This window comes from Brassica rapa, chromosome A10, assembly GCF_000309985.2.
Source record: "Brassica rapa cultivar Chiifu-401-42 chromosome A10, CAAS_Brap_v3.01, whole genome shotgun sequence".
Classification (NCBI taxonomy): Eukaryota; Viridiplantae; Streptophyta; class Magnoliopsida; order Brassicales; family Brassicaceae; genus Brassica; species Brassica rapa.
Window position 1 is genome coordinate 17,544,909 of NC_024804.2, and position 12,044 is coordinate 17,556,952.

A 12,044-nucleotide genomic window follows, 5' to 3' on the forward strand; every position below is an offset into this window, starting at 1 on the left:
ACGATGATCAATTTCTATTGTATGTTTCTCGAAGTTGACGATGACTATCAAAACGTCGCCGTCTTAAATGTTTTTCGGTGTAATTTGCAATCTAACTCCTTGCGTTTCTAGTATGTTATTATAAACAACTCAGTACTTGTGAAACCAATCAATCCGAACCAATGTCTCAATGCTTGGTAGCAGTTTCTCCACACTTAAGTTGATGTGTTGCGTGTTTGGTAACAAATCTACAGCATCATGAATGACATGAAACAATATTCCAACATTATAGAACCCATGAAATTAAAGACCTTCCTATATATATAGAGAGGACTCAACAGAATCTATAAAAAGAATTATTTTATTCAGAGATATAATTAATACTCCAATAACCTATAACGTATGCGCAGCTTCTATATTAGGTAAACCAGAAAGTTAATATGACATGGTCTCTCTCCTCGAACAGGCGATGTTGTCATCATTTTCCGGCCTACTCACTGAATGCATGGGTTTTGTTTTAAAATCGAAAACTGTCGAGGTGCTAATAAGAACATATAAAAATACGAGGGCACTAAATTGCAAATTTTAATTAATTATGAGTATACTATATTCGTCTCTACAGAAAATATTGTACTCTTTATATTTCCGGAGAGAGAGAGAGAGAAGACGAAGAGAGCTGAAATCGTTTTGATCGGAGGTACAGCCTTTTCCGATCAGCTTTACTGTCTCTAGGGTTATTTTTTTGGGGGTTCCCTCTCCGTTTCTTCTTCTCTCTCAGCTCGAGTTTTCAGTGATAGAGTCTGGTTCCGGAAGCTTCGTTGGAAAATTTAACCAGTCTTTCTCCTTTGTTGCCGAGATTTTTTGCGGAGAAAGCGGAAACTAATCGTCTTTTCAGTCAAAACCTTTCTTTTTCAACAGAATTTGAACTGTCATCTGTTTTGTTAGAAAAATCCCTAGAAAAATTGAAAATTTCGATTTCGTGGGTTTTGGTTTTGGATTCCGGTTCGGTTCTGTAGATAAAATAAAAATATTGATTTCTGTCACTTTCTGCGAGCGGGAAGATTTCAAATTAGCTTCTTTTGGGCTCCAAAATTTAATTTTAAAAAAAAAAAATCTCGTGTGCTTGTTATTTCATCTAGAGCTTGCTTACTTGCTCCTTTCTAATCCCAGATCTGTTTTTTTTTTCTTTCTCCAGATAATCCTTGTGTGTGTGTCTTGAGCTATAGCTTCTGCTCGAGATCTGATCTAGCTCCGGCTCCGCTCGGTAGCTACAGAGTGAAAGAGAGTTCTCCCACAAGGTAAAAGCTAAAACACAATCTCTCTCTCGGTGTAAAGTTTGGATCTTTACAACTCTAATTTTAGATGTGTAATTACATTAATGTTAAATAGGCTTTTTTAAAATGGAAGACGATGATGGCTCTCCTTCTTCTCCCGATTTGGATGCACAGAGCCCTTACGAACGTTTGATTGCTCTAACTCCAAGCTCCGCTGATTCACATTGTAACTTGGATTCAGTTTCCGCTGTTTATCTAGCGATGAAGAGCTCGAAGCTGGAGTGCGTCGAAGAGCGTGGCCAAGATTGCCTTATCACCTCCGTATGCAACGTGGAGGACGAAGAGGAGGAAGAGTTCGACGAGTTTGATCCTTATCTCTTCATCAAGAACCTCCCCAACTTGTCCTCCGTTGTCCCTACTTTCAGACCCGTCTTGCTTCCTAAACAGACCCGAAGCTGCCCTCCCATCTCCCTAGTCCTAGACCTCGATGGTAAGGCTTACTTGATTTGTTTTATTTTATGTTATTTTTGTAACAATTTCTCTTTTTTTTATTTGCATAGAAACTCTTGTGCACTCTAGTCTAGAACCGTGTGGTGAGGTGGATTTCACATTCACTGTACATTTCAATGAAGAGGAGCATATGGTTTATGTGCGGTGCCGTCCTCACCTCAAAGAGTTTATGGAGAGAGTGTCTCGTCTCTTTGAGGTTATTATATTTACCGCTAGCCAAAGTATCTACGCCGAGCAGCTTCTGAACGTGCTTGACCCTAAGAGGAAGCTTTTTCGCCATAGAGTGTACCGTGACTCGTGTGTTTTCTTTGACGGTAACTACCTTAAGGATTTGTCTGTCCTCGGACGTGATTTGTCTCGTGTTATCATCGTCGATAACTCCCCACAGGTATTAAATATCATCCCTCTACGCAACATTATTTATCAGTTATTATAGTTTAAAGCAAAGTATAATGTTATCAATTAACATTTGTTGTTGTGCAATGTTGTAGGCGTTTGGGTTCCAAGTGGAGAATGGGGTGCCAATAGAGAGCTGGTTTGATGACCCCTCAGATAAAGAGCTCCTTCACTTGCTGCCGTTTCTAGAAAGCTTAATAGGAGCCGAAGATGTAAGGCCGATGATAGCCAAGAAATTCAATCTAAGGGAAAAGATTGATGCAGCTGTAGCTGCACCTGAGTATCCTGCAGAGGCTGGAGATCCTTTCGAAAGGTAAAGTCTCCCAAGCTATAAGCTGGCATAAGAGGAGACGAGTTTCTCTTTGGGAGAATATGCTTTGGAAAGCTTAATGGAAGGTTCTCTTCCTATTGAGTCTGGAGGGGGATCAGAAGCTGGAAGATATATATATCGCAAATGTTGTTTTCTTATTAGTTTAAAGAACTTGGTATACAAAGAATAATAGCCTGTAAACAGTTTTTAGTTGCAGAATAATTTATATTTGGCTCTCTTTTATTTTATTGTTTTCTGGCCTATTTATTACCCTCACACATAAATAGTCACTACAAGACACATTACATTTACTGATTTACATAGCCTGTAAAGGAGTTTAAGGGTCTAATGACATAAAATATCTGAATGTTGTTGTGTCACACCTCGTGGATAATTGTGATTAGAATAGTAAACTAGTTTTTCTCCATTCTGACAGAGTTCTCCATACTGCTCTTTTACAATTCGTGAATGGATCTTGACATCTTGTTGTCTGCTAGTTTAAGTTCTTGTCCTCGTTTATACACGAAGTAATGCTTTACTAATCATGATGTTCTCTCTTGTGAATTGTTTTAATATTCTTCTTCTCGACTTAATGTGTCAGACTTTCATGATTCTATACAGGGTTTAAAACCGATGCAAGTCGTTGGAGCGGTGGGATTCCAGAATCGTCGCCTTGAAATCCTAGATGATATTGATCCAACGGTCGCATAGAAAATCCTGTGTAGCAAGTAGCTGTATGATAGTATCAATCAATGTTCCGAACTAGTACTCCGAACCCTGTGTGTTCAGCTAGCTTGTAGTGGTTTTAAAATTACTATAGAACCACAGTTGGTTATAGATGGAAGCCCTATTTAGAACCCCCCTCTTTGTAACTAGTATGTTATTTTTGCTACTTGTAACGACAAAAATAGGTGAATGAACCAGAGAAAAAGAAGAAGATGAAAAGAATACAATAAGCCTACGGAGTTGGTAAATGTAAAAACATGTGGGGATATAACTTCCAAAGGAAATATAGAAATGTTTTAAAAATAAAGCAAACGAGTTATGCCTTAACAGAAGTTTGTTACTTTGTTAGACTTGTCACTACCACTTCCGTTTTCTGTTGCTTGCTATTTAAACAAACCACTTCACCCGTTTATATATAAACAAGCCCCTAAACCAACATTTTTTAAAAGACAGAACAGAGCAATGGAGTTCAGAATCCGATTAACCACAACAGTCACGTGGTGCCTTCTCATCGCGTCAGCATGTGTTCTAACCACAACATCAGCAGCCCGGTTCGAAGTAAGAAACGAGATCACAAAACACCAGGGACGAAACCGAAGCCTCACCGTCACCTGCTGGTCGACTACTAACAAATTAGGCAATCAAAATCTCAAACCGGGCGAATCCAGAAGCTGGTCCTTCAAGCCAGTGTACATCAAAATACCGTTCCTCTACACATACTTTCAGTGCACCTTCTTCACCTCCTTTGGCTCGCCTAATGGCCAGACCGCGACGGTTTTCGCAGGCGAGAGGAAGTTCAGCTGGCAGTGTGATAATCCGGATGAGGAAGAGTGCATTTGGGTGGTGAAGAGAGAAGGGTTATATCTTAGGAAGATCTCAAGGGATCATAAAGGAGAAAGGCTTTATGAAGATGAATTGAGACTGTCTTGGATCGGTGGTACTAACTACTATCCGGTTAAATAGCATCCCTAACCTTATTTAAAATCAAATACATGCAATGCGTGGAACTATCCTTAGTATATATATATATAGCAACGACCAACAAGGTTAAAATCCATGTTTTCTTGTGTATGAAACTGGATAACAAGATGAGGAAATTAGAAGAAAAATAAACCTTTTTTTTTCATTTTTTCCCTTTTATGTAAAAGTTGAGATCAATCCACAATCAACTCCAAAAGTGGAAAGAGTATGTTATTCAACAATAAAAATACCGTTTTTGTTTTTAAGCTCCATATTTTGGGGCCTTCCAAAGTTTGAAAGCAACTTCGTGGATGAACCGATCAGCAGGTATAACAAGGCTTCCAGAGAGCTACAATGGACAAAAAAAGGTTCAGACAAGCCATGCCTTATATAACGAAGGAACTTGCGTTAAGTTAGTAAATCATATACCTTTTTCAGAGCTTCAAAAGATAATGTATCAACCAAGTCTTTCCGTGTTACTGCATCTTGCCACTGAGCTACCAACATAGGGCAGTAGTCCCTGTGTGTCACGAACGAAACGATAAACTTCAGAAAAAGTTTTAATCAGATTCTTATGGGTTTGACCACCAAAAAAAGAATATCGAGTCTCTTACCGAACATTATCTCGTGTCTTTTCACCTCGCATGGTGTAGCTCTGACGCGGGACTAGTCCTTGAAATGCCGGGTTAATACCTTCTTGTGGAGTCTTCTTGACATTAAAATCTGAAACATCCTTGTCTGTGACGGAACCATAGCTGAGAACAAGAGAGAGATGCAAGCGAGGTGCAATCTCTGAACCAGGCTGAGACATTCTCATAATACTACCAATCAAAGAGTTGATTGTTCTCACGTTATCACCACCTATATGCACAAAAACGGAGTCGTATAGGCTCACATCCAAGCACTTTCCTTCTTCAAACCCAAGCAGCCTCAGTAATTCAGTTGCTGTGGCATCAGACGGAAAGGAATCATCACTCTTTTGGTGAATTTCATTGAGTTGTAATACATCTAAGCCAATCAGCTTCCCGAAAGAAGTCAGAGAAGAACTGTCCGTTACTAAAGCAGCCTTGATTCCCATAAACCTGCACCATAATACATTTGTGTCAGTGACATTATTGCAAGAAAATAGCATCATCATGTGGATGTTACCGGCCATTGATTACCGAAAAAGACTATTAAAACTATACAGATCAGAGAAAAGAAAAGACAAAACCTTTCGGACAACGTTGAGACTTCATTTTCACTTCCATTAGCTTTTAATCCACTCTGTTATCGAAAAAAAAAACACTCGTTATTTCGTTAACCTCTAGTGTCTGAATAAAACTATTTAAGCACATGTATCAATAATACACGCTCATAACGTTGATTATCTGTGTAAAGTTATTGTTATTGAGAGAGTGAAGAATCTATCTCACGGCTAAAGTATAAGCTTCTGATGCATCAAGCAAATGAGCAAACTCTCGAACTATTCTTTCGTCCTCAGTTTCTGCTGTAACGGAACAACACAGCAGAGTAAATATCTAGTAGCAGAACAGCAAAAGAAAATAAATTCGATTCTATGTGGACTTCAATGCAAGAGAGAATGAAAATTCATGTGGAAATGAAATAAATCCAAATGCACTTTCGCAACCCTTGTCGGAAAGTTTCGGTCTTTTAATCCAATGGATCGTAAGTGCCTCACAGAATCAAAGGTAAGGGAGAGAGAGAGAGAGTGAGAAACCTGGAGGTGCATGAGGAAGGCTCAAGAAGCCGCAAGTACCGACGGAAGCGAGAGAATGGATGTGCGTATTCGACGGGTCGACGGATCGAGCCGAGCCGTCTCCGTACAAAACAAGTGCTCTGCTTGGTTTGTCAGCCATTCTTGTCAACAGGTGGTAGACACGAAAGTATTGTCGGAGAGAGAGAGGGGAGTAGTCTGATCCGATGATGATCGTCTTCCCTGAATAGGATACTTGTTTCTTAATTCCCGGTTTACCTTTTCGGTCCGGTTTTAAAACATTAATTTTAACGAATTTGGGCTTTATATTGTAACGAATATGCATAAGGTATCAATAACCCAGTGTAATCTAACATGATAATTGGGGGCCTTTGATGAAAGTTCTTTGACGACCAAAACAACATGAAATTTAACAGATAGGCTGATTAAGTAATGCGTGAAACTGTAAACAAATGCGGGCATGAAGTAATAAATAGCAAAGAGGAAAGAGTTTCTCTCTCTCTCTCTCTTCTCTCTGTTCTCTATCCAAATCTTTCACAGAGAAAGATGAGGGATGAAACCTTTTTGGTCGCCGGTTCTCTTCCGGCTTCTCTCTCGCTTGTCGGGCTTTTGATTTCAGGAAGTAGTGGCTTTCATAGCTCTTACTTCGCCGGCTTTCGACTCTGAGATACGGCGCCGACTTAATCCTGATCTTTTCCGGTTGAAATTTGATTGTCGCTTCTCGTTATGCATCGCTCATTTGTCTCTCGATCTAGCTCTTCGATCCTTTCTTCTCCTCCGTTTTGAGTTTGTTTCACCTTCAAACTTACTCTATTCATTAAAGGTGACCGATTATTCATTCAGAATTCTCGATGTGATTAGATCGATTGTAGGCGTTTGTTCTCTTCTGTGATGAAGCTTCGATCTGTCAGTCTACGCTTTTGGCTTCGTTGTGATTCGCCTCTGTTGGCGGAGCTCCGTCGCCGTGCCTCTTTGCTGACTCAGGTGGAAGACGACGGTTGGATTTCTTAACGTGTTTCATGCATCGTTTGTCGACCGAACATGTGGTGGATGACTAATCAACTCTTCCTCAACGGATTTCTTCTTGCTGGACTTATGGCCGCAAGCTGTTTCGTTTAGTTGGGTTTTTTGGGCTTTATGCTAGTTGGACCTTGTGTTGGGTCTTAGTTTATTCAATATTTGCCTATTTGGGTTTCCTTTGTATCTTTACTCTTGTTTAATAAAATACTAGTTGTAAAAAAAAAACAAATAAATAAGTAGTGTGTGAAATTTATCCACAAACAAAATAATAATATGTGCAAATCTGAAAGTATGAGATATTTATACGTTTGAAAACATAAAACCAAAAAGAGACATTGATTATGGCGTGGAATTTCCCAAAAATAGTTGAAAATATGCAAGATGTGTTGTCCTAATCGAAATCAATAATTAGATGTGTGTGTAGCCAATCTAACCCCCATCATTCCTCTACCACATGGTGCAGTTTGTATAATACAGAAAAAAAAAAGTCACAAACTTCCCAAATTAAATTTGAAATAATACAGATGTATATATATATAAGACCATCTTTATCTTTAGATGTATGGACTAAGTTGTTGACCATTGCACTTGCAATCTCCTTTTTCTCTATTTCCCCGCTCTACTCTCTCTCTCCCACTTGCGCACAGTGCATCACGGAAACGACCTTTCCCCCTTAACCACCCCGTGACGGTGTTTAAACCGGTTCCGGTTCAATCAAGCCAGATTCAGTTCTGCCATGGTGGAAGGAGGAGGAAGAAGAAGAAGATCCTTTCTCTCCTTTGAACTCGCTCTCCTCTCTCTCTTCCTCTGCTTCTCCATCGCCTCTCCCCGCGCTCTCCCTGATTCGGATCTGAATCTGTTAGAAGAAACCGTCGGCAACTCCTCCTCCGACTCAGCATATCTCAACGCTTCTTCTCTTGGTAAACCCAAGGAAGGTAGCTTCGCCGACATCATCGATCGCGCTCTCGAGAAGGAGTTCAACGAAAGCGATCAGACTGAAGGTAGTATCCGAGAATCTAGGAAGCTGAAGTAGCTATAGATACTAGTAGTATTAAAAGCTTCTCCACTAGTGTTTGATTAGATAGATCCTGAGCTGGATCCGTGATCTATAGAAGATTCGGAACTTAGATTGATCACGATCTAACAATGTGGAATAGTATGATTCTTCTAGATCGAGAATACATCAACAACGAGATTTAGTTTCTGATTCGTTCCCTGTAGTGGATCTTATCGTATCAGCCTTTGCTTTTAGAAAGGTGAAATAATCTTTTATCTTGTGGTTATTATATCAATGGCAGTGGCTGATCCTGGAAGCTTCAACAACAGTGTAGCTGGGCAGCAGGTTGGTATAATGCAGTGGCTGATGTATAGCTATTATGTATAATATCTCTCATTCGTTGCATAATTCGAGTAATCTGAATCTGGACCGTACCTTGTGGTGATCAGGCTGTTCTGGAAACTGTAGCCAGAGTAAAGACAACCAAGAAAAATGAGACGAAAGAGGACAAGTACACACTATTCGATTCTTGTTTTTTTTGTTCCTTTCTAAAAGTTTCTTTATCTTCCATAATGTTCCCGAGTTGAATACTTATTAAGCGTTATCTAATCTTCCGTAGGCATTTTCAACTCCATGATGTTTTCAACCTGGACAATGATAACAGAGCTGAGGACACACCTACTCTGATTGATCGAAAAGTAAGTTTTCATACAGGAAGACAGAGACTGGTTTTAGTTTTATTTCGATCTTACGTTGAAATTTTGGTGTTGTTACAGGACAATGTCTTCATCATATCCAATTTCAAATCGAAATATCCAGTACTGCAGCTAGACTTGAGGTGAGTTAGTAATTTCTGTTCGGGATGATTCTTTGAAAAAAACAGCTATGAATTATTCATCTGATCTGTACTTCTTCGGTTTATGTAGACTGATATCAGACCTGGTGGTTGTCATTGTATCTGCAACTTGTGGTGGTATCGCCTTTGCTTGTGCTGGGCAGCCGGTCTGATTTTCTTGCTACTCGTAGTCTTCATCATTATGAATTTAGGTTTCAGTATGATGTATTGATTTATTGATTGTTTTGGATCATTATATGCTTATGCAGGTGATAACTGGATATTTGCTAGCAGGATCTATCATCGGGCCTGGAGGATTGAACTTAATCAGTGAGATGGTCCAGGTATGCTAGGTGTTGGACAGGTTACTTTTAAGGTCTCGAATGTTTAGTTAGTTGAGCATTATTTCAAGAACTTTCTTTTTCCGATGATCTTTGACTAAGATGTTATACAAAACAGGAATACTGATTTGTTTTTTGACTGGGAACCTTTTCTTCTGTGGGTCAATATAAATTGGGTTCTTCTCATGTGATAGTGGATGGATAAGAGAGACCCTAGATCGTTTTCAAGGCAAATTAAGTTTTACGAGTGTCTAAGTTTAGCAATAGACTGCTGTGGAGATGATGTATTCATATTCGTTGTTGTTTTTGCGCATGGTAATTTATGCAGGTTGAAACAGTCGCCCAGTTTGGTGTGGTATTCTTGCTCTTTGCATTGGGTCTAGAGTTCTCCACTGCTAAGGTGAGATCAACGTCTTTGATTGCTTAATAATGAATTGACATATTAACATAACAAGCTCGTGGGCACCTTTCCTCTTACTTTGTAGCTTCGAGTTGTTCGATCAGTTGCTGTTCTGGGAGGCCTTCTTCAAATTCTTCTTTTTATGTTCTTGTGCGGAATCACAGTGTCGGTGCGTTAATTTGTACTTTATTCTGTACATTTTTTTTATGTTGATTAAAGTGTAGTCTTAGACACTTGTATTAGACGTATACACCCTGAATCGTTTCCAGAGAGTGATATGTTTTCAATGGGTCATGTTTGCAGTTATGTGGTGGTAAACGGTCGGAGGGGGTATTTGTAGGAGCATTTTTGTCAATGTCATCAACTGCAGTGGTAATTTTAATGTACTATATATTTTTTTATCTATCCATTTCCGATAGCTCTGTTTTTGATAATTTGGTTTTATGTTCATGAACTACAGGTGCTGAAGTTTCTCATGGAGAAAAATTCAACCAATTCTCTTCATGGCCAAGTTACAATTGGAACCCTTATTCTTCAGGTATCTGATTATACTTTCCATCAACATGTTGTGTCCATTGTCTTTCTTGAATTTTCAAATGATTTGGAGTTTTGATTTTAGCATCTTTTTCTAGGACTGTGCTGTGGGTTTGTTGTTTGCTTTGCTTCCAGTTCTTGGTGGAAATTCTGGCATTGTTGAGGGAATGTTGTCAATGGCAAAAGTGTAAGGAAAGACTGTTAGAATTTACCTCCCAAGTCGTTTTCTAAAGATGTTAATAATGCCTTCTCTCTTTATTATTCAGGGCGGTTGTGTTACTTTCGTTTTTGGCTGTTCTGTCAATATTATCACGGACATGTATTCCTTGGTTGCTGAAGTTAATGGTCAGCTTATCATCACAGGTTTCATGACTTTTCTCTCAAGACTATTTTTCATATCTTCTGTTCCAGTGAAATCCAGTTTGTAGATTAAGCTAAAGTTTTTTTCATCTATCAGACAAATGAACTCTATCAGTTAGCCGCGGTTGCGTTTTGTCTACTCGTAGCCTGGGTGAGTCCTACTTAGCCTTCCTTTTCTTTAGTTTCTTTCTTACATAAAGTTTATTACCTTCTTTTATTTTTATCTGTGAGAACTATTATTTGACTGGTCTTTTTACGTTTTCAGTGTAGTGATAAGCTGGGATTAAGTCTTGAACTAGGTTCTTTTGCGGCAGGGGTCATGATATCAACTACGGATCTCGCTGAACATACATTGGAGCAAGTAAGTTCTAATCATGTATTTCCAAAAAGACTGCAGTTTCCCCTGTTTATGCGAAATATTTTCATCTGCTTGAGTCTCTTTCTTCTCCCGTGACTGTACTTAGTGTTGTCACTGATGGCGAGGAAGTAATCAGTTGACAAGTATCCGATGCTAACCCCTTAAACAGTTTATAGTCTTACTCAAATGCTTTCTCTTTTTGGTGCAGATCGAACCCATCCGTAATTTGTTTGCTGCACTTTTCCTAGCCAGCATTGGGATGTTGATTAATGTCCATTTTCTGTGGACCCATGTGGATATACTGTTAGCCTCTGTGATATTAGTAATCATCATAAAGACAACGATAGTGACAACAGTTGTCAAGGGATTTGGTTACAACAACAAGACAGCTCTGCTGGTAAAACATTATGTCTCAAATTATACTCGTGACCATGTTTGCTTCCGTGCACTTTCTGCTTCACAAGACCTAAGTTAAATTGATGCAGGTTGGACTATCTCTGGCTCAGATAGGGGAGTTTGCCTTTGTATTACTTAGCCGTGCCTCCAATCTCCACCTTATCGAGGTAAGTAATACAACTGCTTCTCGTTAGGATATGAATTGAGATTATTAGAATATCTGAAGAAAGAAGTTTTGAAACATTATCAGGGGAAACTCTACTTGCTTCTCCTGGGGACAACCGCTCTTAGCCTGGTATGATCAGATCATTTCCGCTTGCCTCCTCAGTCCTCCCTACTTATATGTGTTTCAAGTAGCTGATTGGGTTTGGTATGTGCAGGTTACAACACCTCTGGTTTTCAAAGTGATACCAGCGGTTGTGCATCTTGGAGTACTGTTAAGATGGTTTTCGCCAGACTCTTCTATAGAGGTAAGTTGGGTCTCCAGAGTAGTTCTTTCATCGTTTTATGTAATAATGACAGGTAAATAACAAAAGAGATGGTTATGGTTTAGGGCAGAAAGGAGAAATAGTAAGATCAGAAAGCGGTAAACAGCGGATGATACTGATGTCACGCCAATCCCACAACTCCTGAGAAGAAAGATTTGTGGAGAAGAAGAGTGGTGTCATGCTTCTCCACCAATTTTGACAACAACAAAAAAAAAAAAAATTGTTTGCCTCCTGCTCTGCCCTCACTTGTAATTAGTATTGTTTGATTTTTTTTTGCCCCTTGATTGTAATCTGATTAAAAAAATTCAATCAGTATTTCTTATCACGATACCAGAAACTGGCCATTTTTTTTGTTGTAATCATATAACTCTCTAATATCAAGTAATTGTTATATTTTGTCAGACGTCAAATTTAAGAAAATGAAATGTAAAACATTCGTACTC

General features: G+C 39.1%; 3 protein-coding genes across 6 annotated transcripts; 2 read left to right on the forward strand and 1 right to left on the reverse strand.

Moving 5' to 3' along the window:
- Positions 1–2: 2 nt before the first annotated feature.
- LOC103846689 (CTD small phosphatase-like protein 2) lies at positions 3–4,214 on the forward strand. 2 transcript variants are annotated; one of them, XM_009123662.3, is made up of 6 exons: positions 3–676; positions 1,175–1,277; positions 1,369–1,743; positions 1,814–2,151; positions 2,255–2,472; positions 3,645–4,214. In XM_009123662.3, exons 3-6 carry the CDS (start codon positions 1,380–1,382, stop codon positions 4,156–4,158), a joined length of 1,434 nt encoding a protein of 477 aa, XP_009121910.1. In that variant the 5' UTR covers positions 3–676; positions 1,175–1,277; positions 1,369–1,379; the 3' UTR covers positions 4,159–4,214. The 2 variants fall into 2 exon arrangements, with proteins under 2 accessions (XP_009121910.1, XP_033138384.1); XM_033282493.1 differs by lacking the exon at positions 3,645–4,214 and having other exon boundaries at positions 10–676; positions 1,175–1,268; positions 1,361–1,743; positions 2,255–2,717.
- An 8-nt stretch (positions 4,215–4,222) lies between these two features.
- LOC103846690 lies at positions 4,223–6,243 on the reverse strand. 2 transcript variants are annotated; one of them, XM_009123663.3, is made up of 6 exons: positions 5,876–6,226; positions 5,571–5,644; positions 5,369–5,421; positions 4,770–5,237; positions 4,585–4,675; positions 4,223–4,504 (listed from the first exon to the last, which is right to left on the reverse strand). In XM_009123663.3, the coding sequence occupies exons 1-6, from the start codon at positions 6,195–6,197 to the stop codon at positions 4,418–4,420; spliced, it is 1,095 nt and encodes a 364-aa protein (XP_009121911.2). In that variant the 5' UTR covers positions 6,198–6,226; the 3' UTR covers positions 4,223–4,417. The 2 variants fall into 2 exon arrangements, with proteins under 2 accessions (XP_009121911.2, XP_009121912.2); XM_009123664.3 differs by having other exon boundaries at positions 4,409–4,504; positions 5,571–5,641; positions 5,876–6,243.
- Positions 6,244–7,238: 995 nt separating this feature from the next.
- On the forward strand, positions 7,239–11,994 carry LOC103846691 (K(+) efflux antiporter 6). Of its 2 annotated transcripts, none has more exons than XM_009123666.3 (20): positions 7,239–7,893; positions 8,191–8,234; positions 8,339–8,400; positions 8,509–8,587; positions 8,666–8,727; positions 8,816–8,891; positions 8,994–9,068; positions 9,394–9,465; positions 9,551–9,634; positions 9,769–9,837; positions 9,926–10,003; positions 10,098–10,186; positions 10,266–10,362; positions 10,457–10,510; positions 10,625–10,720; positions 10,926–11,114; positions 11,203–11,280; positions 11,364–11,408; positions 11,494–11,583; positions 11,667–11,994. In XM_009123666.3, exons 1-20 carry the CDS (start codon positions 7,629–7,631, stop codon positions 11,682–11,684), a joined length of 1,722 nt encoding a protein of 573 aa, XP_009121914.1. In that variant the 5' UTR covers positions 7,239–7,628; the 3' UTR covers positions 11,685–11,994. The 2 variants fall into 2 exon arrangements, with proteins under 2 accessions (XP_009121914.1, XP_009121913.1); XM_009123665.3 differs by having other exon boundaries at positions 7,249–7,893; positions 11,672–11,994.
- The last annotated feature ends 50 nt before the right edge of the window (positions 11,995–12,044 follow it).